Raw genomic sequence first — 16,083 nt, 5'->3', positions numbered from 1 at the left:
GGAGGGAGGAAGGAAAAGGAGCGAGGAGCAGAAGGAAGGAGCAGGGAAGGGGAAGGCAAAAGGAGGAGATGAAGGATGGGGGAAGGAAAATGAGAAACAGGAGGAAGGAAGGAAAAGAAGGGAGGAGGATAGGGTGGAGAAGCAAGGAGGACGAAGAGGAGGAAGGATAATTAGGAAGGCGGAAGAAGTAGAAGGTGGAGGAAAGGAAAGGAGGAGGAGGAGAAGGAGGAAAGAAAAGGAAGGAGGAAGAGGAAGAGGCAGTTTCAGATGTGATCCTCCTGAAGGGGAAGAGGAAGGGGAGATAAAGGTGGGATGGATGTCCCTCTAATTCCTCCAGCAGGTGGATGAGGAGGGGGAGGAGGTGGAGGAGCGATGCCCTCTGCTGGTCGGTGTCAGTCGGTGTGATCAGAAGGAGAAACAGAAATCTTCCTGCGGTTTTACGTTTGATTTCTCTCCAGGCGTGTCACTTTAAGCTTCATGCTACGTTAGCAGCTACTAGCATATCACACCTAAATCTCCCACTCAACAGGCAGCAGTCCAGTTGCACTGTGGGTAATGTAGGCTCTAGGTTTTGGCCAGAAGTAAAATGTGTGGAATGATGAGTCAGTGAGTCTTTATTTTGCATCCTTATATTATTTCTTCAACCGTGAATAAATTACCTTCAGAATGAAGAACACTGCATCAGCCTGAGCTGGACTCTGTGTTTACTGCTAACAAGCAAACGTTTGCATGCTAACACGCTAAACTTTGATGGCAAAGATGGTAACGCTAGACATCCTGAAGCTCTTCATGCAAACTGTCTGCTTTTGTTTAAAGCATTCCACCTGTCTGACTCACCTGTCTCTCTCTACCTGTCTGTCTCTCTCTGTACAGCCGGTGTTGCCTCACACGGCGGTGTGTTTTGCTTGCGGCGAGGCGGGGAAGGAGGACACGGTGGACTCTGAGGAGGAGAAGTTCAGCCTCTCTCTGATGGAGTGCACCATCTGTAACGAGATCATCCACCCGAGCTGCCTGAAGGTCGGTGACGGCGTCTTTCTTTCACCATGAACATCTCTAATCTGTCTCACGCCTCCTCACACGTGACCGCTGCACAAATGCAGATTTGAGTCTTTTCTCTGAGATCAAACTTTAATGACGTTGAGAGTAAATTGGGTCACTGCAGCAGCAAAGATCAGAATGAAGAGAAGCTGCAGATCCAACATGGAGGAAATGAAAAGGTCTTTGTCATCAGGCCTAAACAAGGTGCCAGATTGTGGTACTCAGAACTTTTAAAATAAAAGCCAGATTATCAAACTTCTGAGCTTTTCTTCGACAAAATCTAATTCCTGCAAATGTCCACCTGTTTTTTATTCTGACTCTGATATCAGACAGAACGAACTGAAACCACTGGCACTTAAAGATCTGTGTTTGTTAGTGTGAACACCAGGCAGAGGATGATTATATCATTTATAAATAATCTCTGCAGTGTTCGCTCCGTCTGTCCTCAAACAAACACAACCAGAAGATAAACTTTATTTTAATCCCTGAGGGGCGACTGAGACGCTGCAGGAAAGGGAAAAGTGATAACGGACAGAAATACAACATTAAGATATAAAATCTGTTTTAAAGTCATGCAGGTGACGCCTGACATGTTGGAGTAAAAGGAAGCGCAGAAAGTATGAGTGCAAATCAACCTATTAAAATTAAAACTAGACCTGCACTTATTGATTAATCAGCTTATTGTTCACTCGATTAATCGTTTATTCTAAAGAGCTCTGATGTCCTTACAAGGCCACCATACAGACGATTTTCACATCAGGATTCCTCTGAAGTGAAAGACGTTTGACAGCTTCAAATAAAATGTTAAGAGAGAGGAGAAAGAGTCACCCTGAGCGCGTGCGCGTGCGCGTGCGCGTGTGCGTGTGAGAAACTCTAACGTGTGTGTGTCTCCTCAGATGGGTAAAGCTGAAGGAATCATCAACGACGAGATCCCAAACTGCTGGGAGTGTCCGAAGTGCCACAAGGAGGGCAAAACCAGTAAGGTGAGACTGAGAGCAGCAGACGGGGACGCGGATACGCACACGTCTCAGACCGGTGCAGAGATTCACCACAGCATAACACCTCTCCTTTAGGACAGTCTGAAGTGTCCTCAACGGGCCACCGTACAGAGAGCAAAAGCTTTTATTCACATAAAATTAACCCTTTTTTTTAAAGCTGCACCGTCAGGTTTTTATGAAAGGAAGCTCCTCTTGTAATCTAAAGAAGGCAGGTGCACAGGTGTTCAGGTGAGCAGCTCTGTAACACTCTGTGTGTCTGTCCAGGACCAAGCGGACGGCTCGGGGAAGCGCAGGCTGGATAACGGAGAGGTGGGACGCTGGAAACTCACAGACGACCCTCCCCCTAAGAAGAAAGCCCCTCCCTCCCTGGAGGAGGGGGGGAGGATGGAGGGGGGACACAAGAGGAAGAAGGAGAAGGAGCTGCCTCTGGACAGCGGGCCCAAGAAGAAGGTGACTCCTGTCAGAGACCGTCGGTGTGGAGGAGGTCTGAGGAGGTGCTAAACATGAGTTCAACCTGTTTACAGCTCGCACTGACTCTCTCTCTCTCTCTCTCTCTCTGTCTCTCTCTCTGTCTGTCTGTCTCTGTCTCTCTCTGTCTCTGTCTCTGTCTCTCTCTCTCTCTCTCTCTCTCTCTCTGTCTCTGTCTCTCTCTCTGTCTGTCTGTCTCTGTCTCTCTCTGTCTCTGTCTCTGTCTCTCTCTCTCTCTCTGTCTCTCTCTCTCTCTCTCTCTCTCTCTCTCTCTCTGTCTCTGTCTCTCTCTCTGTCTGTCTGTCTCTGTCTCTCTCTCTCTCTCTCTCTCTCTCTGTCTCTCTCTCTCTCTCTCTCTCTGTCTCTGTCTCTCTCTCTGTCTGTCTGTCTCTGTCTCTCTCTCTGTCTCTCTCTCTCTCTCTCTCTCTCTCTCTCTCTCTGTCTCTGTCTCTCTCTCTGTCTGTCTGTCTCTGTCTCTCTCTCTCTCTCTCTCTCTCTCTGTCTCTCTCTCTCTGTCTCTGTCTCTCTCTCTCTCTCTGTCTCTCTCTCTCTCTCTCTCTCTCTCTCTGTCTCTGTCTCTCTCTCTGTCTGTCTGTCTCTGTCTCTCTCTCTCTCTCTCTCTCTCTCTGTCTCTCTCTCTCTCTCTCTCTCTGTCTCTGTCTCTCTCTCTCTCTCTGTCTCTCTCTGTCTCTCTCTGTCTCTGTCTCTCTCTGTCTCTGTCTCTCTCTGTCTCTGTCTCTCTCTCTCTCTCTCTCTCTGTCTCTGTCTGTCTGTCTCTCTCTCTCTGTCTGTCTCTCTCTCTCTCAGATGAAGGGCGCCCACGAAAAACGGCTCAAAAAGGTACAAAGATTTTATTCAGACGTTGTTCTTCGTGTCCCAAAACAAACGGAGGTTTAATCTCAGGTTTAACACGAGCACATACACAGAATGAGTGACAGAGAACTTTCTCTTATTATCTAGTTTGACAACTGAGAACATAAAAAATGTAATGATTCTGTATTGAGAATATTGGTCTCTCTCACTTAAGTGCATGTTTAACCTGAAGCTGCTTCAGTGGGTGTTTTTACAGCTTGTAATCACTCGGTCTGTTCGTTGTGAAGAGGAGGAGACGTCTAAAACCTCATGCAGGAATCAGAGCTTTAAAACAAGCAGAGCAGCTTCAACAAGCTAAGCTAACGTTAGCGGGTGCTTTCAGGCTGTTTCTGTTTCAGCATTACTCTAATTATTGTAACAATAACCTCAGGTGCTCAAACACTTCACCTGTGAGATTCAGCTTCAGGTATTCAGGACGTCAGAGCTCCTGAGCTGATGGATCCATGTGGACTGACACCTCTCCTTCTCTCCATCAGAAACCCAAACAGGAGGCGGTGGAGTCCAACGGCCCTAACTCCTCAGCGGGAGGAGGAGCAGGAGGACTACCAGGTTCATCAACAACTTCTTCTTCTCAGCCTGGGGGAGGAGGAGGAGGGGGAGGAGCAGGGGGGACGTCGAGTGCAGACCAGCGCTCCCACCACAGGGAGAAACTGGAGCGCTTTAAGAGGATGTGTCTGCTGGAGCGTCGGCCAGAGTCCTCCTCCTCCTCCTCCTCCAGCTCAGAGTCCGACTCCGAGTCAGACTCTGATGACTCCCTGAGGGGGGAGCAGGCGGGAGGCTCCTCGCCTTCATCTTCCTCCCCTGCCCCACCTCCTCCTGTTGTCTACGGCAACAGCAGCGGAGGGCGGGCGGAGAGAGAGAGGAGTCGCACTGAGCGGGAGCGAGAGAGGGAGCGGGAGCGACGTCTAGCTGAGCTGGGCTTCAGCGCCAGTGAGGAGTCGGAGGGGGAGGGAGGGAGGGGGGAGGAGGAGGTGCGTGAGGAGGAGCTGGGAGGGGAGAAGGCTCGGCGGAGAGGAGGGGAGGTGGGGCTGCCTCCTAGAGGACGTAAAGGAGGACTGCTGGATGGGGAGGAGGAGGACACGCCCACCTCTGACAGGACCAGGAAAAACTCCACCTCCCTCCCGCCTCCTTCACCCCTCTCCTCCAATCAGATGCCTCCGTCCTCGCAGCACGACGGCTTCACGGGGAAGCAGCGCAGCAATGGGCAGGAGGCGCGCAACGGACGGACACGAGGGGGGACAGGAGGGGGGAGGGAGGGAGGGGAGAAGGAGAATGCAAGTGGAGTTCTGACCAATCACAGACACAGTGGGGGAGGGACCAAAGGAAGCGGGAGCCGCGGCAACAAGATCCGTAGCAACAGTAAGAACCAGACTCCCAGAAACAGCATCACCTCCTCCTCCTCCATCCCCACCTCGAATGGGGGAGGGGGAGGCCCTGGGGGAGGAGGCCTGATGATGTCAGCAATGGCGGCGTCTCCCTGCTCGCAGCCGTCCCGCCTCGCCCCGCGCTCTCAGATGATGAAGCGCAGCCCGCCTGCTGTGCCCTCGCCTCCCCGCCCTGTCCAGATGGAGAGACACCTGGTGCGCCCCCCCCCCACCTGCCCCGAGCCCAGCTGCCTGCCGCTGGACACTGGCTCCTCCCACATTATGACACGTGATGTGTGGCTCAGAGTGTTCACGCACCTGAGCCAGAGAGAGCTGTGTGTCTGCATGAGGGTGTGCCGCACCTGGAGCCGCTGGTGAGTGACATCATCAAACTGTGACATCTCTCTACAATGACCATGTTTAATATATTTAATAGGTGTGTGTGTGTGTGTGTGTGTGTGTGTGTGTGTGTGTGTGTGTCCTCCAGGTGCTGTGACAAACGTCTGTGGACTCAGATCGACCTCAGCCGGCAGCGCTCCATCACCCCCCCCATGCTGAGTGGGATCATCCGTCGGCAGCCCGTCTCCCTCAACCTGGGTTACACCAACATTTCCAAGAAACAGTTAATGTGGCTCATCAACCGCCTACAAGGTGCTGACATCACTTCCTGTTTACCTGTTCAGCTCATTTAAGCTCTTAACCTGTTAGCATTAACGTAGAGCCTTCAGCTGCATCTCGCTTCCTCAGTAAATGAAACCCGCTCGGCTGTACACCCCTGGTCTCGGGACTGACAGGTGGTCCTCCACCGTGTCAGTGTGTATCTCACCTGTCAGTGTGGCTTGTAAATCTGGTCTGTGAGTCTCATTTGTGATTCTGATTTGAGCCTGGCACCCGGGTGTTTGACCCCCTTACTCACGCCCCAGAGTCTGTCCTGTAAGCCTTGCCCGGTGATCTTGCCCCAGAGTCTCTCCACAGAGTCCAATCCCAGTCTGTCCCGAGTTTATGACCCGAGAATCCCGTCAGAGACCTGGTGACAAGATCGTTTAACCTGAGCTTCTTGCAGATAATCTGACCAGAGATGCTCAACCAAGAGTCGACCCAGGATACGGACCCCAGAGTCCGACCCTAGCGAGAGAGTCTGTCCCGAGGTTTTGATCCGGGGTTCCTTCCCGTTAGTCTCACTTGTGAATCTCACCTGAAAGCCTTGCCTGATGAGTGTCTCGCCCCGTAACTCTGAGGTCGAACTCTTGGGTCAAAGAAACACTGGCAACTCTGACCTGGGAGACTGACCTAGTGTTGGAGTCTGTTCAGAGTTAATGACCTGATATTCTCGCCTGAGAGTCTCATCCCAGACTCTGACCCAGAACACTGACAGGAGCGTCTAGCAGAGAGTCTGATTTGAGATGCTAACCTGTGAGTCCGACCCCAGAGAACAACCGGGGAGTGAGAGTAGAGTCTGGGTAAACTCTGGTAGAGGCCGGGAGTCTCGCCTGTGACTCAACGCCCCAGAGTCTAACCTGAGAGTCCGGCCCAAGAGAACAACCGGGGAGTGAGAGTAGAGTCTGGGTAAACTCTGGTAGAGGCCGGGAGTCTCGCCTGTGAGTCTAACCTGAGAGTCCGGCCCAAGAGTCTGTCCTGAGGCTCCAACCCCTGAGTATTACCTGAAAGTATTGTTGAGTCAGACCAGAGTGTCTCACCTGTCCCCCTCTGTCCTGCTCAGGTCTCCTGGAGTTGAACGTATCCGGCTGTCCGTGGCCGGCGGTCTCTGCTCTGTGTCAGGCCGTCTGTCCCTGTCTGAAGCTGCTGGATCTCAGCAGAGTGGAAGATCTCAAAGACTCACACCTGAGGGAGCTGCTGGCCCCTCCACCTGACACCAGGACAGGTGAGACACCCGCACACCAACCACACCCAACAGACAAACACGTGAGGGATCGGTTTAATGTACCACATAATAATTCAGGAATGAACAGATTGTTCAGTGTGGTGTGGAGAAACGGTGACGGTCGTTAACAAGAATAAACTACCTGTTCTCTGCTCTCTGATTGGTCGACCAGCTCACGGGGAAACCAGAGTGGGCCGTTTCCAGAACATGACGGAGCTGCGATTAGCCGGTTTGGACTTGTCGGACTCGTCGTCCCGCCTGTTGGTGCGTTACGTTCCTCACCTGACCAGGTTAGACCTGAGTCACTGTGCGAATGTCACGGACCAGACAGTGCACACCCTCACCTCCCCCATCTCCCCCCTGAGAGAGAGCCTCACCCACATCAACCTGGCAGGTAAATACTGAATTTATACTTTAATTTTGTAGTTTCTAATCTCTGTTGTAGTTTCCTGTCTGTGGTTGTAGTTTCCTGCCTGTGTGGTTGTAGTTTCCTGCCTATGGTTGTAGTTTCCAGTCTGTGTGATTGTAGTTTCCTGCCTGTGTTGTTGTAGTCTCCTGCCTGTGTGATTGTAGTTTCCTGCCTGTGTGGTTGTAGTCTCCTGCCTGTGGTTGTAGTTTCCTGCCTGTGTGATTGTAGTTTCCTGCCTGTGTGGTTGTAGTTTCCTGCCCGTGTGGTTGTAGTTTCCTGCCCGTGTGGTTGTAGTTTCCTGCCTATGGTTGTAGTTTCCTGCCTGTGTGATTGTAGTTTCCTGCCTGTGTGGTTGTAGTCTCCTGCCTGTGTGGTTGTAGTCTCCTGCCTGTGTGGTTGTAGTTTCCTGCCTGTGTGATTGTAGTTTCCTGCCTGTGTGATTGTAGTTTCCTGCCTGTGTGGTTGTAGTTTCCTGCCTATGGTTGTAGTTTCCTGCCTGTGTGGTTGTAGTCTCCTGCCTGTGTGATTGTAGTTTCCTGCCTGTGGTTGTAGTTTCCTGCCTGTGTGATTGTAGTTTCCTGCCTGTGGTTGTAGTTTCCTGCCTCTGTGATTGTAGTTTCCTGCCTGTGGTTGTAGTTTCCTGCCTGTGTGATTGTAGTTTCCTGCCTGTGGTTGTAGTTTCCTGCCTGTGTGATTGTAGTTTCCTGCCTGTGGTTGTAGTTTCCTGCCTGTGTGATTGTAGTTTCCTGCCTGTGGTTGTAGTTTCCTGCCTGTGTGATTGTAGTTTCCTGCCTGTGGTTGTAGTTTCCTGCCTGTGTGATTGTAGTTTCCTGCCTGTGGTTGTAGTTTCCTGCCTGATGGTGTTTGTGTGTTTCAGGTTGTGTAAAGGTGACGGAGCAGTGTGTCCCGTTGCTGCGTCGCTGCACCTCCCTACAGACGGTGGACCTACGCTCCTGCTCCCTCCTCTCCTCTGAGACCGGACAGTTGCTCTCCTTCCCATCCCACACCTCTTCCTCTTCCTCCTCCACCTCCTCCTCCTCTTCCTCGGCCACCACCACAGTCGCTGCTTCATCCTGCTCCACGTCCGCCTCCTCGTCCTCCTCCTCGTCCTCCTGTCCTCCTGAAGACAGAACGCTGCTAAAGAACAGCTAGAGTCCTCCTTCATGTCATTTGACACTCGAGTTCAGTCGGCCCAAAAGCCCCGCCTCCCTCCTCGTTACACTACAGACAGGTGAGGAAGAAGAGGAGGAGGGACCTGTGCAACATTTCTCCTGCTGTTGGCAAGAACAGCGTCCAGCGAGGAGGAGGAGAAACATATTTGGGAAAGTTGTCGGTGATAGTTAAAAAATAGAAACCCTGAGCATGTACATATTTGTTCTCTGTACAATTTTGGGTGTTTGTATATACCTGTAGTTTACTGTAAATGACCCTTAACCTTTGAAACATCACCTCCCACAAACACTCCTTTCCTTCCCTCCTTTCATTCTATCCTTCCTTCTTTCCTTCGGTCCTTCCACCCTGCGACCAATCATCATGCCAGACATCCACCTACTCGTCAGTAGCTGCAGAACGGGGGAAAGACGGAAATCAGTTGTTGTTGTCCATTTTTAGTTGCTGTGGTTTGAAAGGTGACGTTACCCCCCCGCCCAACCCCGCCCCCCAAACAGGAAGTCCGAGAGTTTGTCGTTTAGAATGATCATCTTTCAGAACAATCTGACATTTGTGATTGTTGATTTACACTCAAGGAGCTAGTCTAACACTTTCCCTCTGCTTCCAGTCTTTGTGCTAAGCTAGGCTAAACAGTTCTGTATATCTAAAATGGTGTCCATTTTCTCCTCTGACTCGGGGAAAGTGGTTGGCCTTAAAATGCTGGATTGTTGCTCTGAAAACGCAGATTTTCTGAATGAAGTCTGGCTTGGTTAGAGAGCTTCAACAGTTACCCATAACACCCCTCTTTGCAGATCCACAGAGACGTTCACACGTGTCTTTGCACAAGGATTATTCCAGACTAAAGGTAGACAGACTCTGTGTTGATCCAAACACTGGTTTTAAATTCGGCACAGTGAACAGTACAGCCCTCCAACAGACACACGGACCATCACCGGGTTTGTCAGGTTTTTTTGGCTCTTATCCTTGCAAAAACACTTAAACTAGTAATCAGTGATCAGGATAGTTTATTTTTTTGTTGTTGCTTAAATGATCATTGAATTGGCTAATTGTTGCAGCTGGACAGTGTTAAATTAACAGAAATATAACCATGTTAAAGAACAAAAGTATTGTGAAAAAGCCTCTCTCCCCAGAGCTCAGTCAAGTCTTCTTATCTGAGTGAAGCGGTACAGTCTTTAGTTTGAACTCACCTGTGTGGACGCTGCTATCAGAGAACACTCATCATAATGAATGTAAACAGACACTGAGTCAGAAGCTGAATCCAACATCCAATCAGAGGCTGGCCTGCAGCAACAGTGTTAGTAGTGATTGTATGTAAGCAGTGTGAACTAAACCGGTCTGAGGTGCAGCCGTCAGTGTGAACTGGAGTTCAGAGCAGGGGTATATATGCAAAGACAATTCAAGTCAGATCCACTCAAAGTATTCAGAATGCACATTTAATTAACTGATCAAAAGTTACAGTTGTATTTTTTTATGTTCATGTGCAAGAACATGTTAGAAGCCACAGCCTTAAGTGTTTAGACCAAAAGCAAAGCAAATATTTACGTGACGCTTCTCCTGCCGTCCTGATGTTGAACCAAACTCCGTTCAGATTTCATTTTAAAGCAGAGTTCTTGTCGTCTCACAGACAGACCTGACAAAGCATGAGCTCAGCCTCTCTACAACCCTGCCTCCTGATGTAGTTCTCTCAGCATCCTCTCAGCCTGTTTATTGTCATTAAATCTCAGTAACATCTGTTTGTTGTGGCTTCATAGCGCTGTAGTGAGACAGATCTCAGCCCACCTGTGACTTGCTAGATACAGTGAAACTGCCACTCAGCGGAGACAGATGGACAGGCGCTCCACAGCTGGAACAGAACGTGTAGTTGGTGTCCATCAGAGAAATCCTGGTACTGATCCGAGCTAACCGCTCAGCACACTGGGCACTGCTCAGCCTCGAGGAGCTGGAAGCAGCAGGAGAGTTCATCAGACACAGCTCAGGAGGAGGAGGGAGGTTAACCAGCTGTGTGGCTACAGATGAACTTGTCTGGGTAACGAAAGGCAAAATGAGCATCACTTAGGTCTGAACGCAGCTTCAATCAGACATTTGGAAAAGTATTTCACCCTTTTGATTGAACTGGGCTAACGGTTTCCCCCTGCTTCCAGTCTTTGTGCTAAGCTAGGCTAACCATCCTTTAAAAGGTCAGACTGTTGGCGTACACGCGCTCTGACTGTTGCTCGTTCAGGTCAGTAAGACAGTATTTTTTGAAGACAGCGCCTGTCTTTATCATCGTCGCAGGTGAGGGTTGTTCAGGTGTGATTTTGGTTTAAGGTGTTTTCCTTCCTGTTTCCTCTGTGTGTGTGTGTGTGTGTGTGTGTGTGTGTGTGTGTGTGTGTGTGTGTGTGTGTGTGTGTGTGTGTGTGTGTGTGTGTGTGTGTGTGTGTGTGTGTGTGTGTGTGTGTGTGTGTGTGTGTGTGTGTGTGTGTGAGACCAGACCAGACCGACAGCGCCGGGTGTGTTTGAAACTGAGCCTCAGTGTCTTCAACGTTCGCCTCAATCATTCATCTTCCCTCTTTGTGTTTAAATCTGCTGCGTGTCCGTCATGTGTTCATCACCTCTGGGAAGTGATTGATTGTCTCAGGAGTTTTTTTTTGTTTGTTTCTCTTTGAATCAGGTTTTATTTATTTTTGTGCCACCGCAGCACTCCCACCAGCCCGAACAGACATTCCTGCTCTCCTGCAAAAGAGAAATGTTTGTTTATTCCTCACACTCCTTTTTGTACGCTACAATCTACGTTTGTTTATTACGTGATGAACATTTCTTCCTGTTTTTGCTGCATTTTCAAAAAACATTAATGAATTAGAATCTGGTTTTCTATGGAAGCCCTTTTCTGCCAGGAAAACAAACATGAGAAGTTAGGAACAATAAAAATACTCGAGATAAATCAAGTAATGAGTCCCTAAATCCATAATCATGACCTTGACGTACCCAATCTTGATTTTACTTCAGAATCTTGATTTAATCTTAAGTCATATTGTTGATCTTGATTTATCTCTTATCTAGATTCACTGTCTCATTATCTTGATTAATAATCTCATTATCTTGATTTAGTATCTCAGATTTTCTTCTTTCGTCATCTTCTAAGATTCATTTACTCATTTAATATCTTGTTTTTATCCAGATTTAGATTCCGTATAATAATCCTGATTTCTATCTGACTCTTTACTTACTCTCAAGATCTTGACTTACCGGACTCTCCTGCTGAATATCACAATCTTTTTGATCTTAATCTTGCATTGATTTACCAACATCTAGATTTCTAAATTATAATCTTGTTCTGTGAGAATCTTGATTTAACTACATTCACATTAACTTGATTCACGAGATTCTTAAATGATCTCAAAATCTTGATTTACTATCTTGTTATCTTGATTTAGTATTTCTGCAGTCATTTTGTTCTTCTACCATCTCATGATTTTGAGTTACTTCTTAACATCTTGTTTTTGATACAAATGTAGATTCTATTTGATAACATGGGTTTATATCTGACTCTTTACTTACTCTCAAGATCTTGACCTCCCTGACTGTCCTGTAATCACAGTTTGATATCCAGAATTATGATCTTCCTTCAGTTTGTAATAATAGATTCCAATAATTGTGATCAACTTCATTCACCAGCTTTTAATCTTGATTATCTTTGATGATCTTGATTTCCTGTCTCATGACCCCTACAGAACAAATAGTATTTAGATTTCAAAAAGTTTCACTTCCTTTCTCATAAACTTGATTTAGTAATTCTGGTTTGTAAAGTCAAGATCTAAAATCAACAGGTATGAAGTCATGATTATCTGAGTGTTTTTAATCAATCATTCCTAACTTTTCTTGGCTAATCTGGGCTTCTGTAGTTTTCTCAGAGGCCTCACTTATGAAAAATGAAACCTCAATATTCTGACTTTTATGTCAGGATTATTGTTAGAACAGAGTTATGGCTTTTCACATGTAAAGAAATCGATGAGCTGCTGGTTTTTGTTGGTAAAGTCAAACTTTGTGAAGATGTTTCATAAATGAGGTCCAGACGTTCATATCGGTCACCTCAGCACACGCCGCTGTGACTGTCTGCTGTTTGTTTTCTATGTGTGAACTGGCTGTCTTATCATGTGAGGCAGTGGCACTGAGGGGGGAGGGGGGGGGGCAGAAATGTTATTTACATATTTCTTATTGTTGTTTTTATTTTATTTTTTCAGATGTATACGACAAATCAAACAGCCAAACAAATCATGGACCACAGTAATTATAAAGAGAAAATACTGAATATTAGCTGTCAGGGTCGACTTGTACTGGTTAGCGTGATTCATGTTAGCTAGCTGGTTAGGTTCAAGCGTTCTGTCAGTTCCTGCTGCATTACCTCTGCTGCACTGTTCTCGGAGAAAACTGAAGACATGAAACACAATCTGAACTTTTTTTAATTGAGCTCAACGAACAAGCGGGAAAACAGCCATAATCACTGGTTAGCTAACGTTAGCTAGGATGCTAAGTAAGATTTAGTTCTAGTGGTTCAAAGTCAATGTTAATTTCTGCCTCACATAAGATCTGTTAGCAAACGTTAACAGTTAGACACAATAAAACAGAAGAAAGTTTTAGTTACAACATGGGAGAGAGCCATTTTAAAGCCATGGCAACAAGTAATGCTAATGTTAGCTCATAAGAAAAACTCATATGTAGGTTACTCCTCACAAAGAACACTTTTCAATAAAGTTAATTCCCCAAACTTCAGGCCTTTACTTTTAATGCTTACTAATAAGTTATTAAGCTAAGACTAGTCTTAGCTAACTAGTCTTAGCTTGCTCCAAGAGCTGTGGAGGTTGGGGAATGCTAACCATGTATGCTAATCAGTCAGAAAAACTCAAACTGAGTGACAAATAAATGAAGAATATTTCCATTACAACGTAAAAGAAGCATGGAGACGAGTTATGCTGACCTCCACACAAAGAATATTATGCTAGTGTAGTGATCTTTAGCTTTTAATGAGCTAACTCATAATGAGGTTACTGATTTAGCTACCAACGAGCATTGGAGGATGGAAAATAAAGAAAAAGATATATGCAAATCTGCTATAAAAATTAAAACATTTAAATTAGAAAATAGCCTGGTAAGTAGTTATGGAGGATTCTGCTAATTTAGCTCGAAGCCTACATAACAAGCAAACACTCACTCGCTCCACGTTGGTTTGGCTCGTTCAGTTTTCGACTGTTTTTCAGACTAAATTTAGGATTTTAACGAGCGAGTTCAGAGGCAGTGCAGCGGAGGTAAGGCATCAATGAAGATCACTACATTAGCTTGTGGTTCCTGTCAGCTGGTGGGGGTCCACAACGAAAAGTATTAGAAGTCAAATATAAAATTGCCATGTGGTTCGCCTTGTTGTGCCATAAACACACCAGATCAACGTTTCACTGTGTTCTGAATGGGTCAGTTTTTATATTTAATTTTTTGTACTTGGTTGTGATTTTTTTTTTTACTGTGACTTTGATGCGGGGATCGACGCCTCGCTGTTCTTTTAATGACTCATATCACAGCTTCAAACTTTGCCTAGCAACAGGTGAGGAGATCAAACCTGATTGGACAATTATCCCCTGATTAGACATATCTCGCCTCTTTCTATCTTAGTAAGACCTCTCATGTCTCTGGATGTTTTAAAGATGCACTGGGTCATCATCATCCTCACCTTTTGCCAAATGTAGTTTTTGTTGTGAAAAGGGGCATTTTATCCCGTTTTTTTTCTTTGTTTGCTTTTTGTTCTTTTTTATACTTTGTCCATGACTCTTCCGTTGTGTTGATGAAAAAAAATGAGGAAGAACTTTGAACGAAAAGTGAAAAGACACAAAAAGACCAACTCAAGGCAGCTACGTATGAGTGACTACTGTAAAATGACTAACTAATAAAGAAGCAATGGGTTTGTTTTTACTTCCTGTCCGTCTGTTCTTTGAGAAGAGTGTAACTTCTGCATGTCGACGAGACATTTCACACCAAGTCAAAGGGAAGAAATCAGAGATGAAAATATGAGCAGGCTCCGGATGTTTTTCTGGCCTTCGAGAAATTATTTAAAAAGTGTTGGACAAACTGTAATCAATGAGTCTTTTACGGGAGCCCTCAGAGGACATCCATACATTTTATTTACTCCGTTTTTTACTGACCTATTTATCGATATGTGTGGTAACGAGTTAATTTCAGTTTTCTCAAAGTTCTCGAGCATGTCCACTTAGAGCTTCCGTAGTCTTTCAACCATTTATTTTCTAACTGTTACACAGACACTTTTCTCTACACCAACAAACAATGATGGACTCAAAGAACTCAGGCTGCATTTATGGGCTGTTCTCGGCATGCTTGGTTAATTGGTGACTCTAAAATTGCCCGTAGGTGTGAGTGTGAAAGGTTGTCTGTCTCAATCGGCCCTTTCACACTGCCAGTTTAAGGCGGGATTCTTACGCCTCTGTTACGTTCCGTCTTCTCGGTAAAACACGCGGAGGCTGAATGGTGGGGCGAAGTCGTTCCGCCTCTGAGCCGGCATCGGAGGTAGTAACAGGCGTAACAGCGTCAGTGTAAACAGCAGAGCCTGCAGTGCGGAACAGCACCGTGTGTGTATTTGAAGCACATGCTGTTTGTTTATGGTGCATTCCATTCACCTCTGAAGTCGGAATGCTGAACTGGGAATGATACCAAGATACTGACCCCTCCAGTAAAACAGTTGTGTGCTTGCTGCTACTACAGACTACAGACAACTACAGAAATAATCTGAGGTCCACAACATGTCCACAGACAGAAGTGATAAACAGTTAATACTACAGCTTTCATTCACTGTTGATCCACGGAGCAGCCATCTTTGATCATGAGGTCGGGGGTTGGTGAGGTTCCTCCCGACTTTCCAAGTTGGAAATCCGAACCCAGGGGGCGTTCCAGTTGAAATTTCCGACTGGGAACTACGAAATTCCAACTACTACAACCAAGTACAAATGGAACGCACCATGTTTACACCTCCCGTACATTTTGCGGGAGGTGTGTCCAGGTGTAACCCCGCCTCTCACCCAATGACAGCTGGGATAGGCTCCAGCCCCCCCAACTCCTTCCTTAACTTTCCCATGTGTGCTAATAGTCCTGACGATGTGGAAACCATCTAAAATGTAGAAAATAAATAAGTCAAACATGCTACAACTTTGCAACCAGAAAAGAAATGTTCAGATTTTTGGAGCTAACCAGAAATATAAAAACTTATTAGACTTCTCTCCTCCCATATTTTGTATTTAATGAACACCAAACTAGCTCATCAGCATCTTTGGGCTTTCGTCTGCCGATGATATATCCCCTGGGAGTGATGGCGAACATTTCAGGTCTTCTGGTGTAGCCAGCAGTTAGCGGTAAAGGACTTCCGGCCAAGACTTCCTTTTCAGTGCACTGCATTGTTTACAGTCCAGTTAGCAACTTGAGAGGTGAGAATGCAGTTGGAGTTGAGAGACAATGTTTGAGAACAGATTGTTAGCTGCACTTGCATACAGATGTCTGCTTATAGAGATAAGTAAGAAGGTAAATCATCATCAGATGACCGCCGATGGGAGCCAGGTTGGTGTTTTCATGTGTCAATAAACTGAGTCCACAGAGCATCTAAATGTTTATAAAAAATCCCAATCTTCATAAAATGTGATTTTTTTACGTCATGGGAGAGTGCCTCAGTCTTAATGTGAAACACCCTTTTTCCTTTGAGAAGCTACAATGTTGGTGTCAAAGGTTGAGTTTTAAACCCTGGGTGATTCAGAGTGAACATATTATACCTGCTCAGGTATTAGACCGTTAGTTAAAGGACAGTTCTGCTCAAATGTGACTCCCTGTGCAGCAGCTATAAATATGTGTTCTTCT

The 16,083-nt window shown here is 46.5% G+C and overlaps 1 protein-coding gene across 1 annotated transcript in view; it reads left to right on the top strand.

Moving 5' to 3' along the window:
- LOC138604120 (F-box/LRR-repeat protein 19) overlaps positions 1-14,139 on the top strand; it is a 20,080-nt gene extending 5,941 nt beyond the window's left edge. Inside the window, exons 3-11 of the mRNA XM_069675973.1 lie at positions 874-1,017; positions 1,935-2,021; positions 2,301-2,486; positions 3,312-3,344; positions 3,854-5,115; positions 5,229-5,392; positions 6,462-6,623; positions 6,796-7,017; positions 7,910-14,139. Coding sequence (XP_069532074.1) covers positions 874-1,017; positions 1,935-2,021; positions 2,301-2,486; positions 3,312-3,344; positions 3,854-5,115; positions 5,229-5,392; positions 6,462-6,623; positions 6,796-7,017; positions 7,910-8,184 — 2,535 coding nt within the window. The 3' untranslated portion in view covers positions 8,185-14,139. The remainder of the gene's footprint in view (positions 1-873; positions 1,018-1,934; positions 2,022-2,300; positions 2,487-3,311; positions 3,345-3,853; positions 5,116-5,228; positions 5,393-6,461; positions 6,624-6,795; positions 7,018-7,909) is intronic.
- Positions 14,140-16,083: the final 1,944 nt, after the last annotated feature.

The sequence above is a fragment of the Semicossyphus pulcher genome, unplaced genomic scaffold, assembly GCF_022749685.1.
Source record: "Semicossyphus pulcher isolate SPU_LCO1_2020_fin unplaced genomic scaffold, fSemPul1.0.p SCAF_25, whole genome shotgun sequence".
Taxonomy (NCBI): domain Eukaryota; kingdom Metazoa; phylum Chordata; class Actinopteri; order Labriformes; family Labridae; genus Semicossyphus; species Semicossyphus pulcher.
Note: the sequence above shows the minus strand (reverse complement) of the source record. Positions and strands in the feature narration are given on the sequence as shown.